The sequence below is a fragment of the Ambystoma mexicanum genome, chromosome 11 (assembly GCF_040938575.1).
Source record: "Ambystoma mexicanum isolate Mex_15411 chromosome 11, UKY_AmexF1_1, whole genome shotgun sequence".
Lineage (NCBI taxonomy): Eukaryota > Metazoa > Chordata > Amphibia > Caudata > Ambystomatidae > Ambystoma > Ambystoma mexicanum.
The window spans coordinates 998657291-998677385 of record NC_090934.1 but is presented as its reverse complement, the minus strand read 5'-3'; the positions used below and the strand labels follow the sequence as shown (position 1 = coordinate 998677385).

Here is a 20095-nt window from a genome sequence, read left to right as displayed (position 1 = left end):
AAGCCAGATAAGTGGCAGTTCTTCCCAAAGGTGCAGAGATGGCGGCAGAAATTGACACATGTTCGAATCAGAGGTCTGTGATAAACCGCTTCGGTATTAAGCACGTTATAAAAAAACAATTAAAAATAAAATAAATAAATATATATATGTTGCCTAAGACTGTCACAAACTGGAGCTTTTAAATATATACTAGTCTCGGCGACTAGCCACTGGCCTCTACTTCCACAATTATGCGTTGATTATGGATGAGACACAGGCCCTAAATAAAGGCCTTGGGTTTGTAACCACAAACGCACAACCGCTTTAAGTTCCGAGAAGAATTGTCGGAATTCATGAGGAAGATCCACCTCAAGCAATTTTTCGATGATAAAATTGACGACAGTGAACCAGACAGTGGACTACACAAAAATAAATCTGATTTCTGCCATCCAACACTAACCCAAACGGCAGAAGCTAGGGTGTTTGAAAGTAGGGTGCTACAAGAGGTTGCAACATTGTAGGAGAAAACCAAAACAGAGAAAACCTATCACAACCTTAATCAGACAGAAAAGGCTACTCTCAAGAAGCTGCTAGATAATGAATCGATAATCATTCGAAAAGCCGACAAAGGTGGGGCTACGGTGGTACTAAATAGATCAGATTACATAGTGGAATGTATGAACCAACTAGGAGATAAGAATAACTACTTACCCTTGGAAGACAATCCAACAGACAAATTGGAAAGACTAATCCATCTTAAAGTGACCAAAGCAGAGGAAAGAAGATGGATCACAAAGAAAGAAGAAGCCTTCCTAACAGTAGATAAACCAAGGATTCCACAATTCTACATACTCCCTAAAATACATAAATCCTTGACCAGACCACCAGGAAGACCGATAGTGTCAGGGTGCGATTCTATCTTGGAGCCACTGTCTAAATTTGCAGACCACTTCATGCAACCAATGGTCAGAGAAATGGCATCCTATGTAAAAGATACCACGCAAATTATAAGAGAGATTGAGGGCAGGTCATTCGATAACACTACGGAGATATTGATTAGTCTGGATGTTGTAGCCCTTTACACAAATATACCCCAGAAGGAATCCCTGGAAGCATTAGAAGAAATATTACCCACTGAGACAATTAATACCAACACCCCAGTGTCCTTCATAATGTGGTGTGCTGAAATGGCACTAACAGAAAGTTACTTCCACTTTAATGGCACCTTTTATAAACAAATAAAGGGCACAGCCATGGGAGCTACGCTGGCCCCAAGTATCTCCAACCTCTATATGGAGGCGTTTGAGAAACATTGCATCCATAATGATACCAACCAATTTAAAGCAAATATACTACTATGGAGGAGGTATATAGATTATGTGCTCATCATCTGGAGAGGAAATGAAAACACAGCCAGTAGGTTTTTTGAGTGGATTAATCGACAAAACCAGCATTTAAAATTCACGGAAAATCTTAGCAAAGTGGAAATCAACTATCTGGACGTGACTATCAAAGTAGACACAGAGAAGGGAAAATTGTATGTGAAACCATATAAAAAGCCCACGGATCGGAATGCCCTCTTACATTGTACCAGTTTTCATCCAATACATACCCAGGACAACTTACCTTTTGGCCAATTTTTACGGCTTAAAAAGAACACTACGAACAATGCAGACTACAAAGAAGGAGCCCTCAAATTGAGAAGTGATCTACATAACAGAGATTACCCCACCAGGCTGACAAAAAGAGGTATGAAGAGAGCCGAGAATAACAGAGAGGCAATACTCGGACAAAACCCTAGAAGAAGCAACAAAGAGAATATAGTCTTTGTGAATACCTATAGTAGCCTCTCCAACAGAATACAGAAGATCATCTACCGCAATTGGAGAATTATGGAAAAAGGAAAGGTACCACTGCAGAGACCCTTGATGGCTTTCCAAAGAAGTAGGTCGATAAAAGACCAAATTATGAGAAACGACATCACCAAGCAGACTACGACACAGCCTACCTTAACAGAAACATGGGGACTGCGAGCCCCAGAAGGACACTATCCATGTGGATCCTGCGCGTGCTGTGCACAAACTAAGAAATCCACTGAGATTGATCTGGGTTTGAAAAATCTTTGGAAACAACGAGTGTTGACAAATTGCAATTCTTGCTTTGTAGTATATGTAATCTGGTGCCCCTGTAAAAAGATCTACATAGGGAAGACAGAAAGAAAAATCAAGGTATGCATCGCAGAACATAAAAGCTGCATAAGAAACAGAGTACATTCGGCACCCATAGTGGATCATTTTATTGAAATGATACACAAAGTGGAAGACCTGAGATGGTCAGTAGTTTATGTGGTGAGACAAACAAATGACTCGAATCTGGATAGAAGAAAATTAGCCAGAAAAGAGAGAATTGATCTTCCTCACAAAAAGTACGGAGGTAGGCCTTAATGGGAGAACAGAGTGAGATTTTTCTAACCCGGTCGAGATAGGGACTATACGGCTAACTGCAAAAGGTGATAAAGATAAATAAACTTTATAAAGGGTACGATCACCACCACAGTAGAAGATGGACAAAAGTATGCCCCTCTTAACATTGGGTAGTCCAAAAGAGAAGATAAACATATACTAAAGACTCTGATGCAATTGGAATGAGTATTAATAAACTGACTCTCCAACATGGACAAGTAGCCCTCAGTGAGGCAAAAGACGAATATTTGATACTCCACAGAAGTTTTACTGCATAGAATGATTATAGAGCCACACAAAGCCTCTATAGGTACTTCCAACACTTACCTGTGCTTACCAGACGTGAGCGTGGGGCACTGTGGTTCGCGGAGGGCGGTGCCGTAGTGAATGGGGAGTGTTGCGGCGCGGGGACTCCGCGTCGAGGCGGTGGAATCTGTGGACGCCGCATGTTCGGGCTTGGAGCGTTGTGCTTCCTCCGCGGCTTCCCGACTTGCGATTGCAGAGCCCCCGAGACGGAAGACTAAGGGGCCGAAGGCTAACGCAGGAATGCCAACGAGTCTATAAAGAGGGTGAGTGACGTACACAGCGTCAACAAATCACGTGACAAATGGATCACATGGTCAGTCTAAAAGTATAAAAAGCCGGTCATTTCCAATTGAAAAAAACAGAGGAGATCACAAACAGCAGGACATGGGAAGAGATGAGAGCAGCATCTGTTAACGAGGGAGAGCCCCGGACAAACGAAGGTGAAACCGAAAACAAGGACCCCGAATGGAGTAACACAGAGGAGAATAGCTACAGGTAAGATAAATGAACCTTAATGTGTGGAGCCAGTTAGATAGATCAGAGACTGCCTAGAGGTGCATAGGTTATAAACAACAATACTTAATGCTGTGATATCCCTTTAACCTTAGACAAATAGAAGCTGAGGCATACGCGACAAAAGAAGGATTGGCTAATACAGTGCTGGTCGAACAGTAGGTAGTAAGAGCCCAGAAGTCTTGAGCCCAACACAGTATTCGGATAAATACACCAATAAAGCAGGTCAGTACGAGCAGACTAAACGGACAGGATGCAGGAAGCTAATAGATATAATAATAATTAATGGATTTTAAACAAAAGGAAAATGTTGAAAATAATCATGTATGTATTGCTTTAAATAGTGGAAGAGCGGGGAGGAATGTCCCAGATGGTATTCAGGAACTAGCTATCCAGGTGGATATGGCAAAGTATCCTGGAGTTGAAGGTGATACACTAAGAAGATAGACAAAGTAACATCTAACAGGATCAAGGTAATTATATGCGAAAGAATACCTAGATAATGCAAAGACTGGCAATAAGCCAGCTAGTGGGCGTATTGATTTTGAGACTAATTGGAGCCAATGACTAGAAGATACCGGGTCAGGAAATATGTGGCTTGTAGCCTGTGTGTATTGAAATGGAGAGATATAGTGTTGCAATCGATGTGCATAAGGAGCTAGTTAAAAAATGTTACCCCTTAACACTGTTAGTAAGGACAGTAGGTTATATGTAATAGAAATGTAAACCTGGAGGTGATTCGAAAATTAAAAATTTGAATATCCCTTCTCTTGCTTCCTTTAGCTATCCGTTTGACGGTTGGACCTCAGTGAATGGCAAATGGAACCTCATTTATAGTGGATCCATAGAAAGAACTCTAAAAAAGAAGACAAACAAAATTGCACATCTGAATGAAATGTGGTATAAAGAAGTTTTTACCCCTGAAGAATTTCCTTGTTAGTGGTATGAAAGTGTGTAAGGAATGAAACATGTCGGGTATGGTCTGAATGCAGTATGAAAGTAAGCATGGGTGATAGTGATACAGAGTAAAGTGGTTTTGGGACTGGGAGGCACCTCTCTATGACAGAGGGGAGCAAACAACAGATCCTTAGGATATTTTTATCTTGAAAAAATTGTCAAAAAATGCATTACTACAAATTATTGGATGTGCACAATGAAATTGAAAAGTATTGACATATATGTTTGTTTGTCAACCAATTGTATTGATTTCTCTCACAATTGAACAGAAAGAAAAAAAGAGGAGTGTTGAAAAGTGTTTTACATAATGTGTTTTAAGAAAAATAAATAAATTGCTATTTTTGATAAAAAAAACTGGTGTGATATATGACAATATAATGATAATAAAACATGTAAGAGAGGAATAACCAAGAAGGGATAGTGGGGAAGCAAGTGACCCTTTAAACATGATGTATTGTGTGAATCAAAGTCTATTGGAGGGCTGTTTATAAGTGGTCGGTAAAAAAGTACCTCCAGTCTCTCCGAGTTATAGTGTGCTCTACTTCCACAGGGCTGATTGATAATGGCAACATTCTCAATAGTCAGGGTATCAACAAATTCATATAAAAGGTATCAAAACTCTGTGTCAAGATGCACGTTTTTAAGCTTTTTAGTCCAATATGTGGGTCTACATCCTTTTATTAAAAAAAGTGAGGAGCCCGACAATTGCTTTCGCTCACCATTCATTAATCCAATATATGGCTCATGTTATTCAGTTCCGTCTAACAGAGAATACTTTTGGAACCGTTGCAGCATTCTCACAGTGCAACTGTAGGGGAGTATCAGAAATAAGGTAGATGATGGGGGAAATGGCACGAAGCAGCTTGAAAACAGCCTCAAAATAGTTCCCAGCACAGAAGTCCTGACTCAACACCGAAGTCGAGTCAGGAGGATGCAAGAATGGATTTCTAGCAGCAAAAAAAATCACATCCGAGATATGTCTTGGCCACTGCATCCAGCCAGTATGCCTAGATGAAAGCCCAAAAACTGATGCAAAAAGCAGGAATGAATTCTTCCTAAATCCAGCAACGCAACGGAAATGTCAGGGAAACCATTAAAGTGTTACTACTCAAGAGGTGTTCGGGAGAATTTTCATTTCTGTGGCAATTCCCTTTAACCGTAAGAGACCCCCAGCTCTTTTGCTGGACTCTGGGCTTTTTAATTTTAACTCCTGCGTGAGTGGGACTTTTTTCTCACTCTCTCGTGTGTTTTTTCTGACTAGGAGCTTTTGGCATTGTGACACACAGCACCTTTTGTTCAGTGCCACTGAGAAGTCCTTTGGACTTCTCTTAATGTTTAACTACATTTTCTTGGGTGAACTACTGTTACCAAGAATAGTAATATGACCCCTGTCTAACTTACCTTTTCCTTTGCGGGTACAGCCCACACTACACTATGTGGAGTGCTGGGGGGTTACATAGTAACTCCTTTATCCCACTCCTCATGTAACATTCTGTTAAACTAACTCACTTGAATGGCTAGTGGCAGTGGTTTCTTTTTTACTGATGTGTTCCATGTATCTGAAGGCTGAATCCTCAGCTGCAGTACAGCACCCAAGGGTGACAATTTTTCCAAAATGGCCCCCGTTTTCTTTTTCGCCATTTATTGTCAGTTTCTTCTGGGCTTTTACTGTTTGAATCGGGTTTGAGTCCTTTGTGTATTTTGTCTTTGGCGGGCTTCAACCCTGAAGCCTGCCCAGGCTCCAGTGTGCCTGGAAAGGCAGGATGTGAGGGAGTGTCCCTAGGTGTGCCTGAGTGAAACCAGTTCTGATTGGCTGGCTGGCTGTCCTGGAGCACAGCCACCCCGCTTGGTGACTGACAGCCTGAGGGTGAATGGGAAGTTACTTAAAAAGGTGCGGTTTTTGGGACGAGAGTCGAGTTAACCACTGGAGGACAACATCTTAGGAAGGCGTGAAGAGACACCAGCAGCACCTTCCTGGACTGCAAAGTGCCCGGTGAAGCCCTGCAGCTGTGCTGACCCAGTTTTTGCTTTGACTGGGAAGACCCGCAGAGCATAACTTCCTCCCTTGAGCTGGTGGGACCAACCAGCCTCAAGAGAAACTCCATTTTGGCGCAACCCCCGACTTGCTGTGACTTTCCAGTAGCCAATACCCAGGGACCCCTGACCATCATCGAGTACATTGTCTTCCGAGGCGCGATCCAGAGGAGCCTACATAAGCAGGAAATCATCATCCAGAGTCCCCTCACCAGAGTCCAGCGTCGAGGATCAAGGACCTTCTAACCAGAGCTGTTTGTTCTTTATTGGCACTGAGAAAACAGTGCCAAATCCACAAAGAGCTGCTGAATCAAGGAGAATCCATTGCCAGACGTTCTCCCTTTCGTCACCATGACTAAGGACCAGGAACAAGGGTCTGCTGCACTGCAACCAGAAGGCATCGGAGCTGGAACAAATTCATCAGTTCACAGGTACTGTGGGGCTTCGGGTGCTATTTTACCCTCTTTAGAGTTGACTGCAACTCACTAGCACTGCCCTTTCAGCTTGTGCTTAAGGTGACTCCTATTGAGTTGCTGTGATTTTCTATTTAAACTACTGACTATTTAAAACATTTGCTAAGAAGAGAGCATCAGAACTTTGAACTGGCCCATTGATTTTGGCTGTCCTGGCTCCCTAAAGGCCCCCTACTGAACCTATTGGCATTGGCAGTGCGTGTTCCCTTTCAAGTTTTAATTGTTGAACACTATTATTGCTGCTATAAAAGAGTGCCTGCATCCCTCTGGGAGAATCAAACTTTTTGTAGAATACCAGTATGCTCTGATAGAACTATAAACTTTCCCTTCCTTATAACTCAATACTGCAAAGGTGATACAAAATAAGTGTTATTACTGACCTGAAATGACGTCAGTATGTGCTGGAAAATGTAGAGCATATGAAAGAATTACTCACCTGCTTTATTGTTCTCTTTTTTAATTGAACCCTAACTTGGGATTAACGTTACTATTAGTTGCTGCTTTTTAAAGAATGCTTGGCTGCTCAGTTACACCATCAACTTGTGTAGTACATGCCTATATTAAAAGGTGAGTTACCCAATACCAAGAGGAGTCTTGTGTAGTCCCACACTAGTTGGACTGCATCAATTCGTACCTAACAAGAGGGACTGCGTAAAACCAGCCCACCAATAACAAGATGTGGCTAGGGATAAAGGGGTCGGGTGGCCAACTTTTGTGGTTGGCCAATGGAACTGCCACTCAGCACAGGCCACCCACAGAGGACACATGGACTTAGACCGGTCTAAACCAGATGGAGTCTGCCATTTGGACACACAAAGAGCCAACATAGGCAGAACAGCCATGTTAATCCTGCGTCATGGTTGCTTGGAACAAAAGTAGCCTTAAAATACAAGAGGGCAGGACTTAGTACACCTGCCTATTTCCTAAAACTAATGTACATTTGCCTGTAAGGCTCCCAGGGATGATAGAAACACCACCCTGCCCCCCGCCCTGCGACTGGGAGCCTTACGTGTAACCCAGGACCATATATTCTAAAAGAGTGAAAAAGGGAGGCAATGGCAGGGGGACTTCAGTAGATTTCTCTGTTGCCACCAATATAGGACAGAGATCCAAACACTTGAGGCGCCCTTAAAAGTGCCATTAGAATTCCCAAAATAGGAATTCTGTATTAACAACTCGGGCTGAATATGTTCTTCTTACGACACAGTAATATACATAATTAGCAAATGACATCAGCAGTGTTGCAGGCCTAGTCGTGTTGGACCTTTCAGCGGCCATTGACACCGTCAAACATGACTTGCTCATGCTAGTCTACTTGGGTGTGGTATCAGTGGTGTTGCCCTGTCCAACTTCTCCTTTATTCTTTCCAACCAGACTCAATCTCCTTCTGTGCTGCCTCCCAACCCTTCACATGAGGATTTCTGCTGGATCAATCACTGTCTCACACATACATTTGAATCTTTATATGCAGCCCTGGCCACCTCCATTCTTCCTTTGCATTTTCTGTTCACACTTACGGAGACCACAGCTAGCTACGTATCGAGTTGCACAGGGTGGTGGGTGCCACAGCTTTTAGATTCCAGTGTTGTAGATGAGCAATAATGCCTTGTGTCTTTACACAACAAAAGAGGATATTAACTTTTGGTGGTTTTGACACTTTCTGGTGTTCTCACCTCTGGCCACCCTAGCTTGGGACATGCCCTGTGCCGGCCCTCACAGTTAAATGGACCATTTTCTTACATTTTACCCCAAATCAACAAGGCCTCTTCCTTCAGGTTACTTCTATCTCTGCCTTTTGTCCCGAATGTTTTTGTGTCTTAACTTTTGCTATCCTTATTAGTGGTGCTCCTGCTCTTATTCAATCCCCCCTAAATGATGTAATTCCCTCTATTTTGGTCTTCCTACTTTCAGTCCTAAATTAATTCAGAACTCTGCATATTGTCTCATCTTCAGCCTACAACTCTTTATCCATATCTAAAAATAAATCCTTTTGGTAACCATGACCTCAAGGAGGAAACCCCAACACATTTGAGGCTGTTTTTGCTTGCTTTTCAGGGATCTTTTTTCAAACTAGGCAAACTCGGATTTCTGATATACATCCCCTCCATGAAGTGAGTAAAACGATTTGACATTGCATTTTTATGGTTTCTGATAATTGCTCCTAACCTTACTCAAGCAGTAATACATTCTATGCACATTAACATTAAGTGCTAATATGATTGCAGCGGTTCAACCCTCCCTTTTTTCTGTTTGGGGGCCTAGGGAAGGAAGTAAGTAGAAGGGCTAGGGGCTTTGACATATGTGTTTTTTTTTGTGTCTTGGGTATGGCTTTAACAGGCATTCGCTCACGATGAGATGAGTACATTCCAGACATACCCCCTGGCGTGGTGAATACCTCTCCAGCTGTCTCTCCTTTTGTTGCTGCACCCGATAGAATACAGTGGAGTCTGTTGGGTAGAATTTCCATCTTGTGTATAATTCTCCCCACTAAGTGAGTCCCTCAGCACCTTTGCTGGACGTTTGCTTTTTTATCTGACTCTCCTGTGTGAGTGGGGACCTTTTTCCTCACTCTTTCTTTGACGGTGGGAACCATTTTTGGTTACCTTTGATAGAGTCTGCTTGCCTCCATCATTTCGAGGCATCTGAATTTTACTATTGCAGCACAAAGCATCTTCTGTGCAGTGCTGCTGGGAACTCCTTGAGCTTCCCTCTTTGGTTTTCTTTTACATTCATGTGATAACATTCTGTTACCAGGATAGGGGGGGATCATTTTTAATCCTACCTATGCTTTTCTTTTGTGAGATCAGCACTCCCCACCTTGTGAGGAGTGCTGAAGGGACACCTTGTATTCATTTTTCCCACTTCTTCTGTAACTTTCTAGCTACAGTGGCAAGTCTATCTGAATGGCTGGTGGCAGTGGATATTTTCTAGCGACTTTTGTGATTTTTAAGTGCAAGCTGCTATCGCAGCTGAGGTAAAGGACATATGAGTCACCATTGACCTAAAATGGTGCCGGTCTTCTTTTTCGTCAACTCATGATGTCTTACCCTTTCTTGTACCTTCCTCTGCTAACCTGGGTGGGGGAAGTCCTGCTCACTCCTTTGTCTTCAACGGGCTCCCATTGGGAAGCCCGTTCGGAGGCGGAGGCGCCAGTGTGTCTGGGAGGACATGGAGCTGGGAGGACACTGAAACTCATCAGGTCTTTGTCCTTCAGTATGTCTGCTTAGATTCAGTTCTGACTGGGTGCCTGGCAGTTTCCTTGAGACAGCCACAACCCAAAGTTTGCATGTTGCTTGCTTGCTGATTGGCTGGGTTCCTGCAAAAAAGGTTAGAGTATTGATGCCGAAGTCAATGTCAACCACTGGAAGATCCATTCCAAAGAAGAAGAAAGAAGGACACTTGCAGCGACCGCCAAGCCGACTGCGTGACTACTGCTGCTCCAGCCCTACCTTCTGTGTGACAGGGAATATCCAGAACGGACAACTTCCTCCCTTGGACTGGTGGGACTAACAAGTCTCGAGACCATCAGCAGATTGAGCCATCCCATGAAGTGCTGCGACCTGCTAGGCCTGCAATACCTTAATATCCTGCGATCCCTGGCACTGCTGCGGTGCATCATCTCGTAAGCGCTGTTGCAGCTGCAAACTTGTGGGTATCTGTCTGGGCCTACAGAGACTTCATGCCGATCGTAGAAGTCCCCTCAGAAGAGTGGAAGACAGAGAGAAGGAAGGAAGTCTGTCAGGGGACACTCGTTGCTGCTCCAAAGCCTGTGTCGATCCTCCACAACCAAGTGCCACAAAGATAGTCTGCTGGGCATCCCTGTGACCGAGTCTGACCATCTACTCCCGCCAAAAGTTCCTCCCCCAGCTGCCAAGGCCAGAGACCCTAACCAGAGCTGCTGTCGTCTTACTCTGGGGACCTGCCAGTGACATCGTTCTTCATCAAAGCAGATACTGTCTGACTCCTGGGTACTTACATAGGCAGTTGTGTTGCCGTTTGTTCCTCTTGAGCTTCCTGAGTCACGTTGGGGTGGACGACGCAATTGTGTTCTCCCGGGTCTAAGGACATCTGTCCTAGAGGCTGAAATCCTTTGGGTGGCCTATCTAGCCATGTGGACCCTTTGGATCCAATTCCATTACTTGTTACAAAAATGCTTCTTCTGATATTTGACAACTTTGACAGTGTCTTCTTTCCTTTGTTCTGCCGCCCAAGGGTCACTGGTCCTGCAGTGTCAGCATATGCATTTTTGAAACATTAATTCCCCAGATAGGGTTGGACTTCTAAAGTAAGGCTTTCCTAAAAGTGGCCTACCTACCAATATTGCTATTTCAGTAAATATTGTTTGATGATTTGCTAACCTGAAGCTACTCTATACTTAAACTGCTACCATTGAACTGAGTATTGCCACAGCAATTATCTATGTACATATCTATCAGCGTGACCTATTTTTACTTACCTGAACTGTAGTGATTTTAACATTGTCCTAGTACATATAATAAATAACCATATTTGTATAAAACTACAGTGTGACGTGTTTCATTGACTATAAGTGTGCTCAAAGGTTTTTGTATTCAACTACAGCCTTTCTCCCTCCTACACTAGGCCTGGCTGCTCGACCATAATTTTTGGATAGTTCAGGCCAAACCTAAGAAATGGAGCCCTGTACACCCAAGAGTGAGTCTTATTCAGTTCTACCATAGGTGGACTTCAGTAAAACTCCCTAACAGAGTCCCATGATAAATTAGGTCCAATTGTACCTTCTACCTTTTCCTTTTCATGCCTTCCTGAGCCCCTGCCCTCATCCCAACTATCTACCCGACATTGCTCCTCCCTACCAAAATTGCATGTTCCATCATACTCCTCCTTTGTCTCTCCGAAAGGCAAAGCTCTTTGACGTCATAATCCATGGGCAAGAAGCCCTACACAAATGCAAGATCACATAACATATCTGGTTAAACCATACTGGCTACCCATCAAACAGCAGGTCTCTAAGACATTTTCCACTGTTCATCGTATCTTTGATAATGGATTGTGCTTTCCTGCATGCAAGCCAAATCAACTTCATACAGTTCTTGCTTTTGACTAATCTTGTACTTCTCTCCGAGTCCTGACACAGCCGTACTTGGAAGGTTCAATGCACCTTTTCTGTTCATCCTCCCTGGGGTATTCCCCCTCCCCACCCCTTGTTCTCTCGCTCTCTGAACGAATCCTATGTTTATTGTCTTTTGCATGGATCAAAACCTTGCCTCTTCATCAGCCGGCTCCGATTAATTTCTTGGATCCACTTTCTACAGGGCCAGTGCCAAGAAAATACTTGTGGCATTGGGCCACTCTACACACAGAAATTACATAGCTATTAAAAAAAGAAATAAGGGGCAAATGGGTCCAAAAGGTGGGTACGCTACACAATGGGAATGGATGCAATGTGATCAATTTTCTTTTAGTGTTAAAACTATTAAATGATTACCAAAGACTATTAGCCTACCGACAGGGATATATTCAAAGCATGTACATCTATGAATGATCCAATGATCCAATGATGGGAAATGGGTTTTGCCTGATATGAAGTCTCCCATACATCACTAAGATGGTGGTTTAGGCCCAAAAAGGGCATCACATAAGTCACAAGGATGTGATGTTGCAGGCTAACACATATGTTGGCAGAACTGTGGGTCAGCACTTAATTAAAATGCATATTTTCAGCCTTGTGTTGGCACACAAAATTCTTTGTCTGAAGGCAACACACACACACACAAAAAAGCATTTCTTTATTTGTAAGAACCGGAGTATGAGTCCCACAGTTGAAGTCCTGCTTTGCACGTGTGGATCCAAATTGATAAGTGAGGACTTTGTTGTTACTTTTTAATACTTATCCTAATGGCAAGGAGCCAAGTAGTTCCTTACTAAAATAGGGTAACACGTGTGTTCGGAAATATTGTGGTCCTATTTTCTACATGACACGTGGATTTTGGGGATGTGTGTTAGATCATACTTCACGCATACACACATACTTAAAATACACAGGATGCACAATATTTTTGCACATAGTGTGACAGTCCAGGCCCTCAAAAGTATAGCCAAACCAGGACGAACAAATGTAAAACCACAGGTTATCACAAGCAGATGTGTGCAAAAACAATGTTAGTAAAACAAAGAATGCATGCCTTGGGCCTTAATTTTCGAAATACTTTATGAAACAGACTTACCTAGGAAAATGTCTACAACCATGCAGAGTGTGAGTCGGTGAGTGGGTTTCGTCTTGCCTTTGTTCCAGCCTCCAAGTGTTGAGCAGTTCTCCTGCACAAATCTCACAATTTTTTTGACTTCATCTGTCACATCCCTAGAGGTGTACTTCTGTCGGATGAGAACATTATGCAGGGCATTAGTGTCATTCTAGTTTACAGGACCACCATTACTACTCCCATCATATACCTAAAGCTCAGGGACATGCACACTCTTTGTTGCAGGTCCCACACTGTTTCAGCCAGGCTCCTGCGTGCCCTTCCTTTGAACTGTCTGGACATAAACTGTATTAAAAGACATAAGTAAACCATTAAGATATTCAAGTGCCAACTGTAGTTAATCCAATCAAATTCCCAGAGTGCTCACTCTATGATGGACGTTTTTTGCTTCACAGCCTGCGGCTCAGGGCCCCTGGGAAGCAAAGGTGAAAGCTTAGATCTATTGCAGTACTGTGACCTCCAGTAGCAGCAAAGTAGCTTGCACCAGAAGCTCTAGGATCTGCACTTGTGCTTTGGGATGTGCACAAGAAGCTGCAGCATCGTCCACACAAGCTGCTTTCTCTTCAGTGCAAGATCTGGACCTACAGTGTTAATGAACGTTGCACATTCAGAGCGTTGAGGTCTAACATTCAGGGGGCCAGAGACCCAAAGCTCAGGGATCCAAGGCACACATATCATTAATCTAAGGCCAAAAACGCAGGGTGTATGAGGCTCAGCATCAGGAATCCATTGGCTCTAAACAAACTCTGATATCTACTTTTAAGCTGAAGGTCAAGAGAGATGGATTAGAAGATCAAGATCTGCTGCAGAAGCTCAGGCTTTTACTCCGGAAGCAGATTTACCTTTTTCCTACTGCAGTTGTCGCATGCCACATCAGGATGTTCTTTACAGAAATTTGGATTAAAGTCGTTTTCACCGAAGTAAAAGAGAAGCTGAGTCCTGCGACAGTCGCATACATTTTCGCAGTAGTGAACCATGCTGAACAAGTTGTTGTAGTGTGTTGACTTTGTAGAGCTGTTCCCATCTTTTTCCACTAGACAAAAAATGTATTCAGAGAATCATGTGGATTATTAGCAATCAATCGAAGTGTAAAGAAATAAGAGCTTGAGGGATCAAAGGGGCCAACAAGCACTACCTCACAGAAAAGAAAAGGTGACGAAGATAGAGAGCATTAAGGATTCAATGAGGGGGAGATAAGTATAGACAGCAGGCAGGGGGTAAATCACATGGTGAAAAGAAACAGACCAACCATAGAGAAGAGACATACCACTGTAAACCAACTGTAGAAGACACAAGAGCACCCAAACACATACAGCATAGGCACATGGTGTGTAGCTACTGAAAGAATCATTACAGAGTGTCCCATCTGCAGAGATAGAGGACCCTAACCACAGAAAGCAAACTCATGTGGGGCAAACTTTAGATAGCAGAGGTAAAGGGAAAACAACGGCCAACATGGACTTGACTGCCCAGAATAATTGTAGAGCGGTATAATGCCAGAGACGCAGTGGAGCAGAGACAAAAAGGGACCAACCGAAGAGACAAGTGTGTCCAACCATAGAAATAAGAAAAATGGCAGGCAACCAGAGAAAGAAGAACAACACATCCGCAGAGAGCAGAAACATGGGGCTCTCCTTCAAGATGGGGAGACAGAAGGAGATATCAACAGAGAGGAATTAGACTAGGGAATGACGGCATTTGTTTGGTTGACCTCTCTGGTACAAAATAAAGGGATTCAGAGGGTGGCATTATTTCAAATGTTTTAAATATAGTAACAAGGGTTTACCACTTCCATGTGGTAAAATGAAAATTCTGTTACTTCCCCGGTTTGAAAATCATCATTGTTTAAAAAGTCACTCCAATCCATTGGATCATAGACTTTGTGGAGTGCTTTTCAAAAATGTCACCTCCCTGCCCAATCTTAGGGACAACTTCTTCTTGGGCGATTTTCATGGCTATAGTGCACAACAAATTGGAAAGTTGAACAATGCTCTGAATTACTTCATGGTTTAACTTTAGAAAGACAAATACATGCCAGGAGAAAAACACCAATTTAACAAATTAATGGACAACATCCACCAAAACAGATACTTTTAAACACACATGGGTGGACAGGTCTCTTATATTTACAGAAAGCCTAAGGCTAAACTATTTCTGACCCTCAAAAACAGCTGAACTGTCCCTAGAAAAATGGCCTGCCCTAGTCAACGCTGGTGGGCTGCCTATCTAACAGGGATAGAGAAGAAAACATTCCCCTATTGCATACTGTTGCTTACTCAATAAAAATTCAAGGTGCCACTTCTGATAATCGCTTCAGGAGTTTATTGAAAGAAGGAATTATGTAGCTTAGGTAACGTTTGTCTGACGTATACAATTAACCTCATACAGATTCTTCATTGTATGGATTAGATCTTGGCCACCAAATTGAGCCAGAAATCTGCCATCATACAGCGTTTTCTGTGTACATGCAAAGCAGCTTATGCCAACCAAATATAGTCCTAACCAATCACCTCCACATTCTAGCATCCACAAAAGAGTGCTAATAGCAATAATAATGAAGTCTCCGGGCTGTAGCAGGTAATAACATCCAGGGATCCCAAAAGTCCCTCGTTCAGCTCTGGCCTATTAACTCGGGCATGAGCAGTTACCACACAGTACAAACTGGAGAACCGTTTATCATTTCTTAATTCATTTCACCTCTACCAGCTGTGGGCATCTGCCAGAACATTTCTTATTCGTGGTAGTTGACCCACAGAGAACTAAACATTTCAGAGCACTCAGACAGACTGACATTGTCTCTCTGCACTGATGGAGGGTGAATGACCCAAACACTTGCTTAGACAATATGATTATTTGCATGTATAATGGGCCCACCACAAACTGAATTTCCTCTTAGCACATGCAAGAGATGAACAGGTTGAACAGGGTTCCTGTTGAGAACACGAGAAATCAGGTTAGAAGAGGAAGCTTTTAATTGCAGTTCTGAAATGCATGAGTTAGTCAATAGATCTGAGGTCAGATGTTATGGTATGTTCATGATGGACAAGGATTTGTCTCCTTTTCTCCTGCAGCAGGAAAAAGGGACTATGGGAAGATTGGTGTCCGATGAGCAAGGACCTGTAGATTGTTAGTAGCGAAAGATTTTGATTTGTAGGTAGTGGGGCAGCAAAGTCCAGGCCATGGATGCCACTGAATGTTAGGCACAGTATCCCCAACTTGATGCTTGCCATCACCAGGAGTCAGTGTACTTTTTCTTAAGTTTGGACATTTTGTGGGTCAATTATTTGATAAGACTGGAGACAAGCATACAGCAGTTACTGTAATCCAGTCATGAGTTGACAAGGGCTTTGACTATCATGGAGGGATTTTCCTTGGGATGTAGGGGAGTATCTTGCTCAGTAGCTTTATCGGGAAAAAGTAGCTTTTTACCAGCTCTGCTGATAGCCATTTAGACTAATTTTCAGCATCCCCTAGGAAATCCTGACTTTGTTCGTACGATGTTTGATGGGGAAAGATTGCCCAAAGAAGGTGGGGCAGAGTATCTCAACTTTTTGTTAAGCCGAGATGGCCCCATTTCCAGAATTTAGTTTTGGCTGAATTGAGCCTCATCCAGTATTTGAGGACTGAAAGCCTTTGGAGATGGCAGAGATTTGGTCCTTTTCACCATACACAGGTAGGCACATCTGCAGGCCATCCCCCATATGTTATGTTAATTACTTTTATGAAGCCCACGCACTCCGAAGCATCTTGGCGCTGAAGTAAACTGGAGGGATTTAAAGACCGGCTAACAAAAAGAATAAAGATATCCGAACATATATGTTTTTAACAATAGCCAGAAAGCGAGAAGATTTGTTTGTAGCCCTAAGTGGGGCCGGCAGAGAGTTCCACAATTTGGCGGCCGCCACAGAAAAAGAACGGCCCCCCACACGCTCAAACTGGTAGAGAGGGATCACAAGAAGACAGGAGTCCTTCGAACGTAGTTCCCGAGAGGGCACATAGAGGCAAAATTTGTCCTGGACATATTCCGCCCCCAGACCATAAGAGGCCCGACAAACTATCACAAGTGATTTAAATTGGACCTGTTGAAGAACCGGGAGCCAATGCAATGATCGAAGAACAGGGGAGATGTGGGCACCATATGGGATACCAGTGCAAATCCGTGTAGCATAATTATGGAGAAGCTGCAGACGATGAAGGAGGTACAGAGGTTGGGCTAGAAAGAGGGAATTACAATAATCCAGCCGACTGAGGACCAGAGAAGCCGTCACTAAGGGCCTCAGTCGTAAAGGAAGAAATGGGAGAACCTTACGAAGAACACGAAGCTGGAAGAATCCTGCTCTACAAACGGCCCCAACTTGACCATCCATTAATAAGGGGGCACAGAGTATCACTCGCAAATTCTGTACCTCGGAAACCGGAGAGGGACATGGCCCAAGCTCTGTAGGCCAAAAAGCTGGGGACCAGGTCAGAGTGGACAGATATAAGTGTTAAAAAGGGACGGGGACAATGCCGAGCCCTGGTGCACCCCACACAACAGAACCACGGCGGCAGAGATAAAGGAAGCCAATGTCAGTGTCCGAGTATGGTTGGCTAAGAAAGAGGCAAACCAGGCCAGGACCTGGCCAGAAATGCCAGCCCCCACTAGCCGGTCCAGTAGTACCCGATGGTCCACTGTATCGAACGCAGCCGATAGGTCTAACAAAATAAGGGCACCTTTCCACCTCCATGAAATGATATGATAGGATATTTATAACGCGCTTAATACCGGGAGGTTTCTAAGCACGGACCTGGCAATCGAACCTGTGTCACTCTGTGTCGTCTCGTTTCCAAGGCGAGCACGTTGCCACTGAGCTATCCTCCATCAGCCAACAAACGAAGATCATCAAACACTGAGGCTAGTACGCTTTTTGTCCATCGGCCCGGTCAAAACCCGGACTGGAAAGGATTGAGGAAAGAAGAGTGTTCCAAAAAGGAAGTAAGCAAGGGGGAAAACAAGGGACTCCAGCAATTTCATTAAGAAGCGGAGCAAAGAAATAGGCCGGAAATTTGCCGGAGATGAAGGATCTAACGATGGCTTTTTCGGGAGCAGAATAACAACAGCTTGTTTAAGCTCAGGTGAAATAGCTCCCCTTTGACAAGTGTCGTTAACCGCTTCTGTTACCCAAGATGAAATATGGGGAGAAATGTCCTTCAAGATTCTCAAAGGAATCGCGTCCGAAGGTGAGGCAGATTTGAGCCAATCGCAAGCTCGACCTCCTGTACTGTGAAAGTAGGGAACACTGACCAAGTATGATCCGACACATGAAGAGATGGCTGCTGCACCAAGACAGCAGAAGCAGAAGAACAGATCTGTTCTAGAATCAGACTGACTTTATTAACATAAAGCTGCTAGGTCATCACAAAAGGCTTGTGAATGAACGTTCTGAGAGGCAGTGTCCAAGGGAGAAGAAAGTGACCTAACAACCAGAAATAGTTCCCAAGGTTGGTTAAGAGCCTTTTCAACCCTACATGTGTAAAAGGTACTTTTTGCCATCTGAATGGCAAGATGGCAAGTGCTGCAAGCCAGAGTAAAAATAGACTTAGCACTGACGGAGTAGGTTCTCAGCCACTTCTGCTCCGCCTGTCATTTATTAGCCCGGAGGATCTTAAGTTCATCTGTGAACCAAGGCTGAGATGGTCGCCATCTCAATTTGCAGAGGGTAAGTGGGGCTAAAGTATCAGCCACATCAGTAAAAATGTTGGTTAGGGTAGAAGAAAAAGTTACTCTCTTACCTGGTAACGTTCTTTCGATGGGATGGTCCGACGACGTATTCCATATCTATGACAGTAATCACCACAGCTGTGCTGCTGCAGAAAATCTTTCGGCGTCTGCGTCGATTATGTCGATACGCCGCCCACGAGGACCTCCTCCGACGGCCGAAATCACTGGATGTTATAAGTAGGACGCACGACGCCCGTAGCCTCGGTTGTAGTTTTTTCCAGAACGTGTGGCACCAATCTTCTGCCAGTCTGACCTCACAAAGCCTTGCGGAAACGTAAGCTGCAATCGAATAAGAAATTCTGTAGCAGGGAAGGCAGTGAGGGAGCGATATGGAATACGTTGTCGGACCATCCCATCGAAAGAACGTTACCAGGTAAGAGTAACTTGTTCTTTGAGGGGATTGGGTCCTCCGACGTATTCCATATCTATGACAGACTCCCAAAGCAGTACCAATGCAAGGAGGTGGGAAAAGAATTTAGAACAAGACATTTGGAATGCCCAATCAAATTGCGGAGCAAAGGATCGCCTTGCCAAAGGCCAGATCCTCCCCACGGATGGAATCGAGGGAGTAGTGACGTAGAAAAGTATGGATCGAAGCCCAGGTGGCTGCGTCACAGATGTTACAAATAGGAACACCCCTCTGTAGGGCAGTAGAGGCAGTCATACCCCTGGTAGAATGGGCCCGCAAGCCTACCGGTGGGTCCTTACCTGCCAAGCGGTAACACTGAGAAATAGCCAGAATAATCCAGCGAGACAAAGTCTGCTTAGTCAAAGCTTGTCCCAAACGCTTTCCAGCGTAACCAATGAAGAGTTGATCGTCCACTCTGACCCGGGACATGCGTGAAATATAAAAGCTTAAATCTCTCCTAGGATCGAGCCTATGGAGCCTCTCCTCTTCCTTACCAGGATGTGGAGGAGGATGAAATGGCGGAAGAACAACCTTCTGGCCTAAATAAAATTCTGACACCACCTTCGGAAGAAAGGAAGGACGAACTCTAAGGACAACCCTGCCCATCTGAAATACAGTGAAGGGTGGCTTAACTGAAAGTGCCTGTAACTCACTCACTCTGCGAGCGGAAGTGACCGCAACCAAAAATACAGTTATAAGAGTTAACAGTCCAAAGGGCAAGAATGCAAAGGCTAAAACAGAGCACCCATCAGAAACTTTAGGACACGGTTCAAATCCCAACCGGGCACCTGGAAAGGTGACGGAGGGAACACATTAGTGAGCCCTTTTAGAACTGAGAAATTAAAGGAATTTTAAAATAAGAACACTCTTCAGACAAGCGCTTAAATATGGACAGCGACACAGGTAACCTTTAATAGTACCCACTTGCAAGCCCCTGTGAGCTAAAGAAAGCAAAAAAG

General features: G+C 43.8%; 1 protein-coding gene across 3 annotated transcripts in view; it reads right to left on the bottom strand.

Moving 5' to 3' along the window:
• The window catches only part of BLM (BLM RecQ like helicase), an 865782-nt gene that overhangs the window by 186755 nt on the left and 658932 nt on the right, over window positions 1-20095 (bottom strand). For all 3 annotated transcript variants that reach the window (XM_069624186.1, XM_069624184.1, XM_069624185.1), the window contains exons 15-16: window positions 13809-13999; window positions 12931-13078 (exon numbers count right to left, since the gene is read on the bottom strand). In XM_069624186.1, the coding sequence (XP_069480287.1) occupies window positions 12931-13078; window positions 13809-13999 (339 nt within the window). The remainder of the gene's footprint in view (window positions 1-12930; window positions 13079-13808; window positions 14000-20095) is intronic.